The sequence below is a fragment of the Lycorma delicatula genome, chromosome 9, assembly GCF_047948215.1.
Source record: "Lycorma delicatula isolate Av1 chromosome 9, ASM4794821v1, whole genome shotgun sequence".
NCBI lineage: Eukaryota > Metazoa > Arthropoda > Insecta > Hemiptera > Fulgoridae > Lycorma > Lycorma delicatula.
Window position 1 is genome coordinate 121759301 of NC_134463.1, and position 17957 is coordinate 121777257.

General features: G+C 29.8%; 1 protein-coding gene across 2 annotated transcripts; it reads left to right on the forward strand.

Moving 5' to 3' along the window:
- Positions 1-1098: 1098 nt before the first annotated feature.
- LOC142329910 (Golgi-specific brefeldin A-resistance guanine nucleotide exchange factor 1-like) lies at positions 1099-15409 on the forward strand. Of its 2 annotated transcripts, none has more exons than XR_012757620.1 (3): positions 1099-1344; positions 5257-5436; positions 11677-11762. XR_012757620.1 is itself a non-coding variant. In XM_075374843.1 (3 exons), the coding sequence occupies exons 1-3, from the start codon at positions 1174-1176 to the stop codon at positions 15194-15196; spliced, it is 312 nt and encodes a 103-aa protein (XP_075230958.1). In that variant the 5' UTR covers positions 1157-1173; the 3' UTR covers positions 15197-15409. The 2 variants fall into 2 exon arrangements, 1 of the variants encoding a protein (XP_075230958.1); XM_075374843.1 differs by lacking the exon at positions 5257-5436 and adding an exon at positions 15170-15409 and having other exon boundaries at positions 1157-1344; positions 11677-11790.
- Positions 15410-17957: the final 2548 nt, after the last annotated feature.

A 17957-nucleotide genomic window follows, 5' to 3' on the forward strand; every position in this document is an offset into this window, starting at 1 on the left:
CGCTATCTCATTTAGAGTTTACAGCTATGTATGAGGTGTTATTGTTTTTAATGGTATTTTTTATCACTTGTAAATCAACAGTCTTGTTGATGATTACAGGCTTATTTTGGAAAGCTAACCTAACTTTCTGACATAACCTAGAACAATGGCTTGCAATAACTTAATATGATTATGAATTCTAACTAATTTTATGTATCCTTATTATTAGTTTTGTAAAAATTATTTCAATTATATATAATTAAGACCCCTGGTAGTAAGACATACAAATAAGAAAGTGTAAGGTTACGGTTAAAAAAAAATTATATCGATATGATATAAATATTCTGTGTCTACAAAAGTTTATGTTAATACTACCAGTAAATAATTAAAATTAGATGGATCAAATCTTTTAATAGCTTAAAAAGCTTCTCATCAGCCTGAAGAGGTGTTAGGTTAGAATGTTTACTTTATTAACATTTTATTAATTAAAGACGATAGTAATAACCTTATCTTTTATCCAAAGCAGTTCAGTTAAGAACTAAATTCATCATAATTTGACGTCTATTCATGACTAATTATATACATAAACAGCTAGGTTAGACACTGCATTAATTCAAAACATAAATGCAGTAGTGGTGGACATAACACAACCCCTGTTTAGGACAAAAGTGATAGAATAATTATATCCCTAATTCATGTAGAATTCAAAGTTTGTTATCAATTATTATTATTACTATTATTCTGCTTCAGAGGATTTGAACCAATTTAGTAAAAAAAATTGCTTCATGTATTTTGGGAGAGAGGAAAATACAAAATTAATTTTTGACGTTGCCAGGGGAATTAAACAACCTGATAGATTTTCCAAGTTAATGTGGGATAAGGCAATTAAGATAAATTTCTATGAACTTTTAATGGAGAGATAAAATTTGAATCTAAATATAAATCCTGATCATTTTCTGAAATTAACTGATAAATTTATGTAACTAATACATACGGGTATGTTCACACCTTACTTTTGCACTTAATCTTTATCGCTACTAATTTATTGCATTTACCTTGTTCTTTATATCTAACATTTTAGCTTTAGTATTCTGTAACATCTGAAGAAGGTACTGTGTATCTAAATACTGTCACGTCTAAATAAAACAAGAGAAAATTAAAAACATATTTCTTTTCATTTTCCAGTTTTTTATTATGGATTTTCACCAAGTAAAATCATCATCTGTCAATGATTTCCTCACATTTGGTTTTCAACCAAAAGTACCTTACACTAAAGATAAACGAAACTTAGAACTGACAGTAGGAGCGCATCAGCCAGGAAAGTACAAGTCGCAGACATTAGGAACTGGATACTTAATAATAAAGGTAAGATAGAAAAACTCAATAGTGAAACTGGAATATTTTAAGTCCAAAAAGCAAATATCACCCTACAAGCAAGAAACTATTTTGAAATGGAAAGTACTTTTATTCCTCTAAATCTCTTGATGAAACTACCACATTGTTTTTTTTAATTTTATGTACAAAAATGACAATTTTTGTTTTTCTAGTAATTATTTGTATCACAATATTATATTTTTACTAATAATGGACTTAAAATAATTTGGCTCAATTAACTTCAATTTGTTTTTTGGCTTGGGAGCAAAACCAAAGCATCAAAAAGTGTTTTATTTTTTAGGTATTTCTATTTCAATATAATCTTTCACGTGCTGGTTATAAAATTTTATTTTATTTTTTTAAAGATGCATAAACAAAAAGTAATGGAGTAATTGAAAGTTATGATTATTTAAATTATGGTATGCAGGTTTTCTCTAGAAAGTAAGATTAGTAAAAAGAATATAAATAAATACAAAATATTATTTAAATTGAACAAGATAATAAAATAAATTGCAAAGAGCAATAATAAGAAAACAAAATATTACGTCAAATTTTTTTTGTTGAATAATGTATAATTTTCATTGTGAGAATTTTCTTAAAAAAGGTAGCCTACTAGTCTTATTGAAACAAGCGATTTTCTATATGATTTATTGTAAACTCGTTAATTTTAACAATATCCACAACAAAATAATAATACTGTGTTTAGTAATAATCTTATGTCCATTCACAATCTGAATAATCGTGATTAATATTCTCAGATGTTGGTATACTTCTGAAATATAGATATTCTTCATCTATCCATTTTAGATCAGTATATAAATGTTCATACTTTTGTTTACTTATGGGCATTTTATCTCTCACAATTGACAGGAAATCAAGAAAAATTAATTTTTTTCCTTGTATTTCTTCTCAGGTCAGCTTTTTGAAAATATTTCTCAAATGAAGTCTTGTAGAAATATACACCATGTTTACTCTTAGCTGCCTGGATCCCCATCATGTCTGTATTCGAGCGTCTTGCTCTGTTAAATTATTAAAAATAAAATGTATAATACTTTTTATTTAAATACAGTATTTTATATTTATTTTATTAAATTAAAATTTTTATCCTTGTGTAATAAAGAATTAAAATCTTTAAAATCAGCAACAGCCATTCTTTCAATGTGGATATTCTTTCCACCTTCTTTAAAAATTTTCCCCAATCAGAGCATGTTATTTCCTGGGTTTTAATTGTTTTTTTCTTCTTTTTGATTATGCTGTGATTGTATTAACATTTGCACGAGTGTGCCCAGGCAACAATATTTGTGGTTGATAACTTGTAAATTTGTAAATTTTTCTACTAATTGCATGTACATTATAATCATATCGTGTTTTTTATTTTGGCTCGAACAATTATTTATCAGACCAGATATTAAGTTCATTTATATCATCTTGCAAATATTTCCCTGCTCATTTTAAGAAGCACGATGATATTTCATTAATTCTACACCCTGTAGTGGTTTCATCATAATCATGCAAAAAGAATCTGTTGTTTTTGGATCATCATTGTGAAATTTAATGTCCATAACTTTCTTGAGATAAATTGATTTTAATAATTAAAGACGATAGTAATAACCTTATCTTTTATCCAAAGCAGTTCAGTTAAGAACTAAATTCATCATAATTTGACGTCTATTCATGACTAATTATATACATAAACAGCTAGGTTAGACACTGCATCAATTCAAAACATAAATGCAATAGTGGTGGACATAACACAACCCCTGTTTAGGACAAAAGTGATAGAATAGTTATATCCCTAATGCGAACTGGACTTAGGAAAGGAATATTATATATTGCTTTGAACCAAACAAACCTAACATATCATAGGATAGTTCGGTTTATCTTACTGAATGGACATAAGATATTTTTATGCTTTCTACTTTGTTAAGTACTTTTTAACATACAAAAATTACTTTGCTTCCAAATAGGGATAATGAACATATTATCATGAAAAATAGACCTAGATATCCTCGTTCAGAGGTACAGATATATCAAATAATGAAGAAACTAAAACACATAATATTAAACCTTTTTTATTTTTAAACAAACAATTTTTACAAAATGTAAAATGCTAAAAATTTTATTGTGCGACTGTGAACAGTTTTAAAATTCTATTTTAAATTCATTAGAAGTGAACGCTATCTCATTTAGAGTTTACAGCTACGTATGAGGTGTTATTGTTTTTAATGGTATTATTTAATAGTATATAGGGCCAATGAACATATTATCATTAAAAATAGACCTAGATATCCTCGTTCAGAGGTACAGATATATCAAATGATGAAGAAACTAAAACACATTATATTAAACATTTTTTATTTTTAAACAAACAATTTTTACAAAATGTAAAATGCTAAAAATTTTATTGTGCGACTTTGAACAGTTTTAAAATTCTATTTTAAATTCATTAGAAGTGAACGCTATCTCATTTAGAGTTTACAGCTACGTATGAGGTGTTATTGTTTTTAATGGTATTATTTAATAGTATATAGGGCCAATGAACATATTATCATTAAAAATAGACCTAGATATCCTCGTTCAGAGGTACAGATATATCAAATGATGAAGAAACTAAAACACATAATATTAAACATTTTTTATTTTTAAACAAACAATTTTTACAAAATGTAAAATGCTAAAAATTTTATTGTGCGACTGTGAACAGTTTTAAAATTCTATTTTAAATTCATTAGAAGTGAACGCTATCTCATTTAGAGTTTACAGCTACGTATGAGGTGTTATTGTTTTTAATGGTATTTTTTATCACTTGTAAATCAACAGTCTTGTTGATGATTACAGGCTTATTTTGAAAAGCTAACTAAACTTTCTAACATAACCTAGAACAATGACTTGCAATAACTTAATATGATTATGAATTCTAACTAATTTTATGTATCCATATTATTAGTTTTGTAAAAATTATTTCAATTATATATAATTAAGACCCCTGGTAGTAAGACATACAAATAAGAAAGTGTAAGGTTACGGTTAAAAAAAAATTATATCGATATGATATAAATATTCTGTGTCTACAAAAGTTTATGTTAATACTACCAGTAAATAATTAAAATTAGATGGATCAAATCTTTTAATAGCTTAAAAAGTTTCTCATCAGCCTGAAGAGGTGTTAGGTTAGAATGTTTACTTTATTAACATTTTAATAATTAAAGACGATAGTAGTAACCTTATCTTTTATCCAAAGCAGTTCAGTTAAGAACTATATTCATCATAATTTGACGTCTATTCATGACTAATTATATACATAAACAGCTAGGTTAGACACTGCATTAATTCAAAACATAAATGCAGTAGTGGTGGACATAACACAACCCCTGTTTAGGACAAAAGTGATAGAATAATTATATCCCTAATTCATGTAGAATTCAAAGTTTGTTATCAATTATTATTATTACTATTATTCTGCTTCAGAGGATTTGAACCAATTTAGTAAAAAAAATTGCTTCATGTATTTTGGGAGAGAGGAAAGTACAAAATTAATTTTTGACGTTGCCAGGGGAATTAAACAACCTGATAGATTTTCCAAGTTAATGTGGGATAAGGCAATTAAGATAAATTTCTATGAACTTTTAATGGAGAGATAAAATATGAATCTAAATATAAATCCTGATCATTTTCTGAAATTAACTGATAAATTTATGTAACTAATACATACGGGTATGTTCACACCTTACTTTTGCACTTAATCTTTATCGCTACTAATTTATTGCATTTACCTTGTTCTTTATATCTAACATTTTAGCTTTAGTATTCTGTAACATCTGAAGAAGGTACTGTGTATCTAAATACTGTCACGTCTAAATAAAACAAGAGAAAATTAAAAATATATTTCTTTTCGTTTTCCAGTTTTTTATTATGGATTTTCACCAAGTAAAATCATCATCTGTCAATGATTTCCTCACATTCGGTTTTCAACCAAAAGTATCTTACACTAAAGATAAATGAAACTTAGAACTGACAGTAGGAGCGCATCAGCCAGGAAAGTACAAGTCGCAGGCATTAGGAACTGGATACTTAATAATAAAGGTAAGATAGAAAAACTCAATAGTGAAACTGGAATATTTTAAGTCCAAAAAGCAAATATCACCCTACAAGCAAGAAACTATTTTGAAATGGAAAATACTTTTATTCCTTTAAATCTCTTGATGAAACTACCACATTGTTTTTTTTAATTTTATGTACAAAAATGACAATTTTTGTTTTTCTAGTAATTATTTGTATCACAATATTATATTTTTACTAATAATGGACTTAAAATAATTTGGCTCAATTAACTTCAATTTGTTTTTTGGCTTGGGAGCAAAACCAAAGCATCAAAAAGTGTTTTATTTTTTAGGTATTTCTATTTCAATATAATCTTTCACGTGCTGGTTATAAAATTTTATTTTTTTAAAGATGCATAAACAAAAAGTAATGGAGTAATTGAAAGTTATGATTATTTAAATTATGGTATGCAGGTTTTCTCTAGAAAGTAAGATTAGTAAAAAGAATATAAATAAATACAAAATATTATTTAAATTGAACAAGATAATAAAATAAATTGCAAAGAGCAATAATAAGAAAACAAAATATTACGTCAAATTTTTTTTGTTGAATAATGTATAATTTTCATTGTGAGAATTTTCTTAAAAAAGGTAGCCTACTAGTCTTATTGAAACAAGCGATTTTCTATCTGATTTATTGTAAACTCGTTAATTTTAACAATATCCACAACAAAATAATAATACTGTGTTTAGTAATAATCTTATGTCCATTCACAATCTGAATAATCGTGATTAATATTCTCAGATGTTGGTATACTTCTGAAATATAAATATTTTTTTTCTATCCATTTTAGATCAGTATATAAATGTTCATACTTTTGTTTACTTATGGGCATTTTATCTCTCACAATTGACAGGAAATCAAGAAAAATTAAATTTTTTCCTTGTATTTCTTCTCAGGTCAGCTTTTTGAAAATATTTCTCAAATGAAGTCTTGTAGAAATATACACCATGTTTACTCTTAGCTGCCTGGATCCCCATCATGTCCGTATTCGAGCGTCTTGCTCTGTTAAATTATTAAAAATAAAATGTATAATACTTTTTATTTAAATACAGTATTTTATATTTATTTTATTAAATTAAAATTTTTATCCTTGTGTAATAAAGAATTAAAATCTTTAAAATCAGCAACAGCCATTCTTTCAATGTGGATATTCTTTCCACCTTCTTTAAAAATTTTCCCCAATCAGAGCATGTTATTTCCTGGGTTTTAATTGTTTTTTTATTCTTTTTGATTATGCTGTGATTGTATTAACATTTGCACGAGTGTGCCCAGGCAACAATATTTGTGGTTGATAACTTGTAAATTTGTAAATTTTTCTATTAATTGCATGTACATTATAATCATATCGTGTTTTTTATTTTGGCTCGAACAATTATTTATCAGACCAGATATTAAGTTCATTTATATCATCTTGCAAATATTTCCCTGCTCATTTTAAGAAGCACGATGATATTTCATTAATTCTACACCCTGTAGTGGTTTCATCATAATCATGCAAAATGAATCTGTTGTTTTTGGATCATCATTGTGAAATTTAATGTCCATAACTTTCTTGAGATAAATTGATTGATTGTCATAAAGGAACGGGATAGGCTAGAGTTTCTGTAAATCCACTATTAAAAGTTGGCTTCCTGGCCTTTTTCCATCACAATTCCTGCCTTTAGCTTTCAGTTTATAGCATTTATCAGCCTCGTCCTAATGAGTGTTTTTCTTTTGTAACAAAGAAGCTCTTTCTTCCAGTGGTCGCTTTAATTGACGAATTATACTCTTTATTAAAAACTTTAAGGGAAAGCCATTCTTTTGCCACCTCATTACTTGATTTCCATTTTGATCACACGCATATATATAAGAAAAACTACTATATGTATATTTAATCCTCACCTAAGATATTCTTTTTGTATTCTCTCTCGACTATAATGGCTGTCGTAAGCTGGGTATTTATCTTACGAGCTTTTATTGCTTCAATAATATAGTTTGTGGTAATTTATTCGATGGTGCATGTTTGCCTTTCTTATCACATGACATCATACTGCTTTCAGAAACCTTCTTCAAAACTATCTTCACCACTGGCATACTTATTTGTAGAGTACTTAAAAACATAGACTGACAGACATGTATTTTTTTTATTTAAAAATGAGAATTTATACAGGAACTTTCATAATGTTCGTACGAGTTACAAAAATTCAGTACAAAAAAAGTATTTCATTAACCTAAATGAAAGTTGTACGAGGTGATGCATGGACTCAAACAGTTTTTGTTAAAATCTATTATAAATGTTCGATATGTGCTGCTCTGGTGACACGGCACACGTCAACACGAAAGTCTAGCTCTTGCCATACTCGTTCTAACATGTCATTTTTGATAGAGTTGATTGCATTGATTATGCAGTTCTTTACCTCGGCGACATCGTGCGGCATCAGCAGGATAAACACCTTATCTTTCCCGTAATCCTAAGAAAGAAATCACGTGGCGTGAGGTCTGGTGATCTTGGTGGCCACAGCATAATGTGTTTGTTTTCTTCAGATGCACGTTCTCTCCAGCGCCGAGGTAATGTTGTGTTAAGGTACTGTCAAGCCTCGTTATGAAAACGGGCAGGACAACCATCTTGCTGAAAAATGAAGTCGTTGAGTAGCTGAGGCATAAGCCATAATTGTAACATATCCAGGTATATCATGGTGGTTACTGTCTTTTCCATAAAAAAAGAACGGCCCATACCCTGCCTCACGAAAGATCGCACAAAAAAACGATTGCTTTCGGAGAATCCCGAATGTGTTCCACATAAGCGTGTGGGTTTTCAGTTCTCCAATCTCGCATGTTATGACCGTTTTCTTTGCCGCTAATATGGAAAGTAGCTTCATTGCTGAAAATTATTTTCTTTACAAAACTTTCATCAAACAACATCTATTCCTGTAACTGTAAACAAAAATCGAGCCTATGTGTTTTATCTCCATCAGAAAGACGCTGGATTATTTGAAGATGGTACAGGTTGCATAATAAAGGTTTACGGAGAACTCTCTGCAATGTTGTTTTCAGAATTCCTAATTCTCTGCCTGCAGCCGCAGTCGATTTAGACGGGCTGCAAATGAAACATACATGCACACGTTCGACATTGACTTCTGAGGTTGATGGACGACGGTTGATTTTCACTTGCACAAGTAACTGGTTTCACTGAATTGTTTATACCATGCACGAATTGAAATGTCACTCGGTGGCTCCTTAGGAAATTTCAACCGACACGCACATTGCACAAAAATTACTGACTTTGACAAGTGAAATTCTAACACGCAAAACGACTTCTCGCTTCCCGTGGCAGCCATTTTCTCTACTGTCGACGCCTAGCGAGCAAATGGTTTACTAACTGCCTAGTGTATGTGGAAAAAACTATTTGAACTACTCTTTCATACAGTACTTGTTTTATTCTTATGAGTGAAATAGTTTTTTGTTAATGAATTTTTGAAACTCTGAAGAACATTATGAAATGCTCTGTATACATTTGTCATTTTCCTTTGATCCTCTCTACTACAATTTCGCATTCCTCTTCTGGGTACTGGTCCTGATGAATAAATTTTTGATACAATGTACTGTCTTTTCATATCCCAAGACTTGTCTTTAGACTAAAATTTATCAAATATTTTTCCTGTCAGCCTCAATTATCAACGAGAACGTTTCATTCTGAAATCCTGTTTACAGCCAGACCCCGTAACACAACTTGCTACTAGCTTTCCCGTTGAAGAACATAACCTCACAAACATTACCTTTTCTGACATTTTAATCCAAAAAGTAGCATTTCTTTTTCTCTTTCATATTGTCCTACATTTTCTTTAGGTTCATGACCTACATGATGACCCATATCAGAATTGGAATATGGCACAAATTTCTTAATGTTTTCAATCTTTTCATTAACTAGTGTTACATGAGACACCACAAGCTCTTCATGGCTTTTACATGGTAAACACTTTTAATTTTCAATAAAAGAGATATCAGAGCCTGCCAGTAGATTAAAGCTACTGTAAGGCAAATAATTGAGATCACCAATCAAATCATCCTCTGAAGTGAATGATTGTATTTCTTGAATACCTTTTAATTCATAGCCAATAACCCATTTTGTCATATGTGAAATACATCAGACTTCAGTGGTATTCGGACTACTATCGAACTGAATCATGATTATTGTTAATAGCCTAATTTTGTTTCCAGAATCATTAAAGCAGTCGCTATTATCTGTCTTCAAAAATGCATACACCTTTTTCACTTCATCACCTTCATCAGTAGAAGAATGTACTAAAGGGAAATGCAGCTGTTTTTCCAATTTTTTCCCATTTTCCCAAGTCTTTGCAATAAAACGTAAACTAAAGTTAATCAACTGCTGAAAGATTAATACATTATTTGATCTTGAAGTCCAATTAACTGACTGCATGATTCGGGCTGTTTTTTCTTGCATCTAGTAGTTCTTTAATTGATGTAGTTCTATTTTAAATTCATTAGAAGTGAACGCTATCTCATTTAGAGTTTACAGCTACGTATGAGGTGTTATTGTTTTTTAATGGTATTTTTTATCACTTGTAAATCAACAGTCTTGTTGATGATTACAGGCTTATTTTGAAAAGCTAACCTAACTTTCTAACATAACCTAGAACAATGACTTGCATTAACTTAATATGATTACAAATTCTAACTAATTTTATTTATCCTTATTATTAATTTTGTAAAAATTATTTCAATTATATATAATTAAGACCCCTGGTAGTAAGACATACAAATAAGAAAATGTAAGGTTACGGTTAAAAAAAAATTAAATCGATATGATATAAATATTCTGTGTCTACAAAAGTTCATGTTAAAACTACCACTAAATAATTAAAACTTTGGTGGATCAAATCTTTTAATAGCTTAAAAAGCTTCTCATCAGCCTGAAGAGGTGTTAGGTTAGAATGTTTACTTATTAACATTTTAATAATTAAAGACGATAGTAATAACCTTTCCTTTTGTCCAAAGCAGTTCAGATAAGAACTAATTTCATCTTTTTTTGCCATCTATTCATGACTAATTATATGCATAAACAGCTAGGTAAGATACTGCATTAATTCAAAACATAACTGCAATAGTGGTGGTCCTAACACAACCTCTTTTTAGGACAAAAGTGATAGAATAGTTATGTCCCTAGTGAGTACTGGACTTAGGAAAGGAATATTATATTTTGCTTTGAACCAACCAAACGTAACATATCATAGTTTAAATCGGTTTATCTTACTGAATGGACATAAGGTATTTTTATGCTTTTATTTTTAGAGCTCTTATTTTGATTCTGTACATTGGTGGATTGTGCTGAATTTTGTTTATTCTTTTGGAAAATACACACACGCATGCACGTGCACACACACATCTTTTTAATCCATTTCTTTCTGCTTCTGTCTCTCTTTTAGGTGCTTCCTATTATCATTGTATTTCATGCACTATTTTTTTTCATGCATGTATTTTTTCTATAAAGTATCAATATTCCAATTTTAATTTGTTACTTCATCAAGAAAAAGCTTCAGAAACAATCAAGTAGTCGTGAAACCACATTTTGAAAATTACGACTACAGATCTTTACCTATGGGCCAGATACACAGCGTTAAAAATATCCTTTGATATGAAGAGGTCTTCTTAACATATTACAGTAATAATAATTGTATTTAGTGAAATTTTATAAGGATTGTAATCTGAAAATTTGTAGTGTAATCTGAAAATTTATGAATCGGATTAGTATTTTCTAAATGAATTGGCTGGAAAGAATTTTCCAATTCTATAAAATTCTTTCATCCTTACCTCAGAATCATGTAACATTAGAATTTTTGGTTTTACAATACGATCTCATTTTATTTATTTTGATGAAGCTGTTTCAATTTTTCATATCTATAATGATTATTATTATTAAACAATATCTGGAGTTGACAAACATAGTGTTAGGTGAAAATTATATTTTTACTGGATTGGAGCAGTACAAATCTCTGAGGAAATGAAACATAACCGATCGTTACAACAGTTGAAAACTTCCTTTTTGTAATCAGTTAGTGGTTTAATGTGATAAAGTAAAAAATGTGCGCGTAAGAAAATAATCTTAACATTGTTATTTTAGTACTTGTACTTTAAAGTAAATTGCTCATTGTTATTTATTTTTTTGAGTATGTAGTATAGATTAAACGGTATAATGAATTATTGTTTGATTTTTATTTTTAGGTATTTCTGCATCATCTTACTCCTCTTCAAACACTGTCAATTTTTACTGCACTCTGGCTGACAATAATTGATTTTATGGATAAATATATGCATGCAGATAAAAGTGATCATTTGGTAAGTGAAAAATTAAACTGACTATCGGTTTTCAAGCTATGAAAAACAAACAAAAAATGAAAAAAATTACTTCAAATTTATATTTAGAAGAAAGACTACCTAAAAATTAAGCTTTTCTACATAGATTTGAAATATGTACAAAGAAGAAGAGTGCATTAAAAGGATTAATCAATTTCTTGTTTTGCACTACCTGTACCAGTTTTTTTTTTTTGGTTGTGGTAAATGTAGAACATTGATGTCAAAAGGAACCAGTCACCATTGCTTTCTCTAAAAGTATTAATTTTTACTGCTTGCTGATCTGTGGTTCGTGAGCAGAGTGAAAAAATGATTTTATAGCTCATACTGTATTTGAATGTCATGCTGATATGTAGTTTTGCTCAGTGAAGGCGCTGAGAATCCTATTTTCACTCCCCAATTTATCTAGTAAGCCTGTCACTGTAGCTTAATAGTCATGAGAAAATTGAGATTGGCTGCTAAAGTACGATCAACTTATCATTCCTATGGATGTGATATCAGTAGGTTAATGGTCAGTCGATGGATGTAAACTCACTATTCAAAAGTAAAAAATTTTTATATGAAATAGATTGTGGAAAAATGTACATGAAACCAAACTTGAAGTAAATTTGGTATTCTATTCTTTAATTTTTGAATGGATTAATGAAATGTAAAACCACAGGGTGAAATTCCGTATTTAATAAATGCTTTAATTGAATTCCCAGAAAATTGTTCGCTTAAAAAATGAGTAAAAGAAATTGAAAACTATTTTTTTATAACTGAGGGACTGATATTGAGTTTAAAATACTCAGTCGGCATACTCTGGGATAACTTATTAAAATAAAGACCACCTAAATACTCAATTAACCATCTAAAAATTTCATCGCGTCAGATTGCTTTCAAATTGTTTTAGTTGAGAAAGCTCTTAATTTAATTAATTTTTTACATATTGTTGTCTAACCGAATAAATGTGTTAGGATATTAGGATTGAAATACAGAGAAAGAAAATTTGTTTAGAATATGTATAAGAATTCGGTAGCTGTGATAAGATTAGAGATCTAGAAAGGTAAGCTGAAATTTAGGAAGGCCAGAAAACCTTTTCTCAGACATGTTAGTCTTATCACCTTTCCTATTCTTTTTATGTTTAAAAGAAACAATTGAAGGAGAAATTTGATAACAATCAAAGGAAAGAAATAGAAAAATTAAGATACCAACAAGAAAGAAAATAAAGATGTTGAGATTCAATATTGATATTGCTTAAACAAGAAACCAGAAATTCTTTCCGGCTAATGGTGAAATATACATTCTGATATGATATTTTGAGAAGATGAGCACTTTTTTACTGCATAGGAGGAGCGCAGATTTTGAAGTGCTAGATCTCCCTTGGATCTCTGAATTACTCTTGAAGCAGACTGTTTTATTGGATACTTTGAATCCCAGTGCCACGTTTGCTGTCTTCTTAAATTCTGAAAAGGCTTACAAATTGACTTGCTGAATAGATATGCTGCGAATCTTAAAAGAATGGGATGTAGATGCAATTTTCTGGGCTTCATAGTAAGATTCCTTGAGAACAATGTTTTTAACTTCAGAACCATTTACACTGGAAAATGTGCCTTAAAGTACTGATGTTCTATAATTTTATTTTCTTTGGCTGTAAACAACACTATAAAATTTATTAAAAACCACCTTCATGTGTTCATTATATGTAAATGATTTAACAGCCTACATCCATCGGCAGCTGCAAAACGTTTGCTTCAAAACTTCATTTATGAACGAGTCATAAGGTAAAATTATCTAAATTAACAAAAAAATCTCAGTATCACTCTACATAAATTTAGGTCTACTTTATGAATGCATTGCCTGAATTAAACGTGTAAGAGAACTCAAAATTCAGTGTTTAAAACATTTTGATAGGTTAACAAGTAACAGCATAATATTTACAGTAACAGCTTTTGGGGTGCAGATGAAATGTGTACTTAAATTTTACTGAATCTTGGTAATGTCTAAATTCGATTAGTAGTTTACTCCTCTGAGTGTACAATTCTTGGGATGTTGGATCACCATTCGTAAAATTTTATTTGATTTGCTACCGGATCATTCCTGTCTAGTCAAATAGTAAGCACTTTAATGAAGAATGGTGAGCCTTTCTCTCTCTAGTTGAGTCTGACCAATAATGATTTACATGCATCATAAAGGGACAATCTTAGCATCTTCTGTGTGATTTTGTTTTTATTTTAATCCACAGATTCCCATTTAATTTAGTTTTTCGATTATTCAAGCTCAGGGAATGTTTGTTTTATCTTTCCTTAGTTTGAAAAACTACATGCTACATTTACTGTTCATTAGTATATTTACTTAGGTGATTAGTTATAAGAAAAACAGACAATAAGCGTGTAGTATTATTACAGAATTTCTGCAATAAAGATACTTCTTTATAAGGTGAAGCGATTTACATTGATGGATTTAACCAGAGCACTTACATTAGATGTTCCTTTATGGCCTATTTTCTCGAATACAGATTTTATGTATTTGTCTTACTGGTGTAAGCATACCGGAGACATGTCATCTTCTGTCTTTCAAAAAAATATATATACTGTAGTTTGAAATAAGCTCTACTTGAGAACGTTGATACAAACATATATCTAAAAAACATTTTGTTATTGAGTTACAGCTAGTGAACGATTTTTCCTGTATTTCAGTTTTCCTGGTGAAATGAGTTCATACTGAAACTTTCTGGTGTTAAACCAGATGGTTTTGTATGACTTTTAACCTCAAAAATAAAATAAAATTGATCACAGAACTGCAACTCTTGCAGTTTTCATAATATCCAACATAAAACAGAAAAAATAGCTCTATATACATGCATGTATCTTCTTAGAGCCATCTCTTAACCTAAGTTGACCGTCGTAAACTATTCTTAATTTTAGGTGGCTGCTGTAAATAAATAAATGGAGAACTTAAATCTTCAGTCGTTAAAACTTTTCTGAAATATAATGACGGAAAAAAATATGTTGCTGTTAAAATATATTAACAAATTTTAATATAACTTTTCAAGAAATTTGAAGGAAACTAATTGGAAAACAGTTATTTATTTTAGTTCTAGAAGTACCGTTATTCAAATATCAGTTTGATAAACATAATTGGTTTGTTATAAATTTTATATATGTGTGTGTGTGTGTGTGTGTGTGTGTGTGTGTGTGTATGTGTGTGAGAGTGATTGTGTGTTGTTTCTTACACAATTATTTATTTTTTAGTATAATTTAGTATTTAGTACGATTCAGTATAATTATTTTATTTACTTATATATCTATTGTTCTGTATCTACTTTTATTATAACTTATGTTGTGTTCATGAATTAGCTTTAACTTAACGGTTTTATTTACAGGAATATCAAGCATGCCATTATTGTTAACCACTAATCTGCTGGAGAATTCAACTTTACCTACAGTACCTGTATTAGCACCACCAAACGTCAATAATTATAGATATTTTTAATGAAACTTAGTTGTTCAAAGGTTTTTATTGTAAATTCGAATAATGCATTAAGCGACAGAAAGTGTAAAACAATTTTGAATGTAATTATACATGATGGTGTCTGAATACAATTATATAATTTTTTAAATGATTTTGTCTATATTTTTTAAATATAACACACACACATACACTTATATATTTGAAACATTTAATATTTTTAAGTAGAAGTGATTCTGTCAGAAAGGAATATGTATACAATCTTAAGTTATAATTCATATTTATCTTAAACTATTTCAGTGACATATTGTAGAGGTTATGATAATGATAAAGTTATTAAGCGGTAAATGTTATCTATGTACGATTCATTTTCTTCTATGGAAATTTACATAATGCTTGTAATGTATATCGCATTTATGTTGTATAGTAAATTATGTTCGCTTAATCTTTATTATAATTATCGAAACTAACCTGATAAAAATATTTTTAAAGTTTCATTTGTTCGATGCAAGAACTAGGACCGTCGCCTGCACTTTTACTTTACCTAGAAAGCTGTACAAAGATTTTCAAGATATTTCTCAATTAAATATATTGTGTTACAACAGAAAATTAAGGCGGGATTATATACCAATACTTTTGTGTACCGATAGATATAAAGAATAGATTTTTTAGCGGTCCTGATTTCAGGGCTTAAAAATTGATGCGCATTAATTTCATTTGTGCGATTCATCTGGAAAGGGTCATTATCAGGTATTATTATTTTCTCATCAGATTTCCTACCAAAATGTGAAAGTTTTTTAGGGTTATTTACCAGTCAGTGGCTTTGTTCTCTTTTGACTTATATGTGATTCTGCATTACTGAATCTTTATAGATAAGAAAAAAAAACATCCCTACTGCACCTTTTGTTTAATACCTCTATGTGGACAAGGATGTCCTGGACACCTGCACCAGTAGAATGAGATGAAGAACAAAAAAATTATTTATTTAATTTTTTGTTGGCAATCCACTTTTGCATAAAACTTCAGATACTTCAGGCTTATATTCTCCAAAGGAAGGAGATTTGGCTAGAAATATATATATTTAACGTTGGAGTAAAATACAATGGTGCAATGCAATTTTTTCTCTGAGATCACTCTTGCAGAAATATGATATTATGGAGTCTACTAAGCACTCTGATAAAGTCCGATAAAATTTTATCAGATTTACTAAAAATTTTAAGGTCCAAAAGGATTTCTATGACTTTCGTCCTAAGAGCTTTTGCAAATTCGAAATATCAAAGTTTTTGCCCCACCATCATGGGTTACTGTCGATATATTTGGAATTGTTTTATGGCTTTTGGGTATTATAAGAAAATCTTTGAATTTAAGAAATGAAAACGGTTTTAGAACTGCACGCTTTTTGTACAGGAAAAATTGTTAAAAATTTTAGCTTTGTCTTATCTAGCTTTTGCTCTATATTAAGCTAATTCAGAGACTGCCACTGGATTGTTCCAGCTATGCTTCTAGACAAGGCACTAGTGTTCGAATTAGGTTTTAAAAGATCTTTGCTTAATTAAATGAACGCAAACAATTAAAATCATGCATGCTGTTCGTACTTGTTGTAAATAAATATTACCTTTCAAAACCCGATTTGAACACCTACATTGCAACCAGTGGTAGCAACACAACATTCAGAAGTCCCATCAATCTCTAAAGAAACCGAGTTCCACCCCTCAGTCATAACTTGAATCTATTAAATTCTGCTAAAGTTTAACTCGCGGTATAATTTTTCCAGTCGGTTCTCCATTTGTGCAAACAGCTGGGTGGCTGCAAAATATCTAGATTACAACTGATCTGGCCAACAATTTTGAGAGTTTTAAGGTAGGTCTTGCAGAAATGTTTGTACTAGTTCTCTCTCTATTACCTCCCGCATTCAAATACTGTTTGGGAGGATTAGGTAGAGTAGAGGGCTCAAAGCTTGAATTATAGAATTTATTAAATACTACATATTACAACCGCATAATTTAAACACATGTATAGAATTTTAATCATAGGGAGCAATAAAATTATTTGTTTTTCATTGCTAATCCTCTGTTAAAATTTGTGTATATTATATTCCAACATTTAAAAAAATGTTTGGAACTATATCAGTCAATTTTTTGATTTTTTTTTCTTTTGTTTACTTTTGCGTATAACAAAACGTTTTTACATTTTTTGTGATTGGTTTCTTTTTTTTATAAAACAATTACAAGAAACTGAGCTGTCTGAGTATTCTCATCATAACCATAATTTTCTATTTTCTTTTTACCCAAAGAGTGCTACGCTGTCATATACGGTCAAATCAGCAGTGCGGATCCTGCAATGAACTTAAAAAACTTGTTCAGATGCTTTCTGATCAAGTAGCTTCACTTACAGCCACTATCTCAGAGCTGACAAAGATGAATAAAATGTCTTTCGTCGCAGTTAGTGAATCCAACAGTGTGATACACACGAAAGTCCCTGCTCCCAAAGTCGTACCGGCACAAGTAGCGACTATCACAGCTGGCAGTAAGCCACCTAATAAGCTCCCCGTAAAGGGAACCCACATAACCACCCCCCCTGGGATGTTAACTGCAGCATCCCATTCAAATAAATCTCCTCCACCATCACCTCATATACTGGAGGATATGGTTGAAGAACCACCCGACCCTAGGGCATTGGAGTTCTTTAAAATAAAAAATACA

What these genes read in the sequence shown, in the direction of transcription:
- LOC142329910 (XM_075374843.1), top strand. Translation starts at nt 1,174, where the DNA reads ATGGATTTTCACCAAGTAAAATCATCATCTGTCAATGATTTCCTCACA. An exon ending in CTGGATACTTAATAATAAAG is followed by an intron (nt 1,345 to 11,676) that starts GTAAGATAGAAA and finishes TTTTATTTTTAG; the next exon opens with GTATTTCTGCATCATCTTAC. An exon ending in CAGATAAAAGTGATCATTTG is followed by an intron (nt 11,791 to 15,169) that starts GTAAGTGAAAAA and finishes TTTTATTTACAG; the next exon opens with GAATATCAAGCATGCCATTA.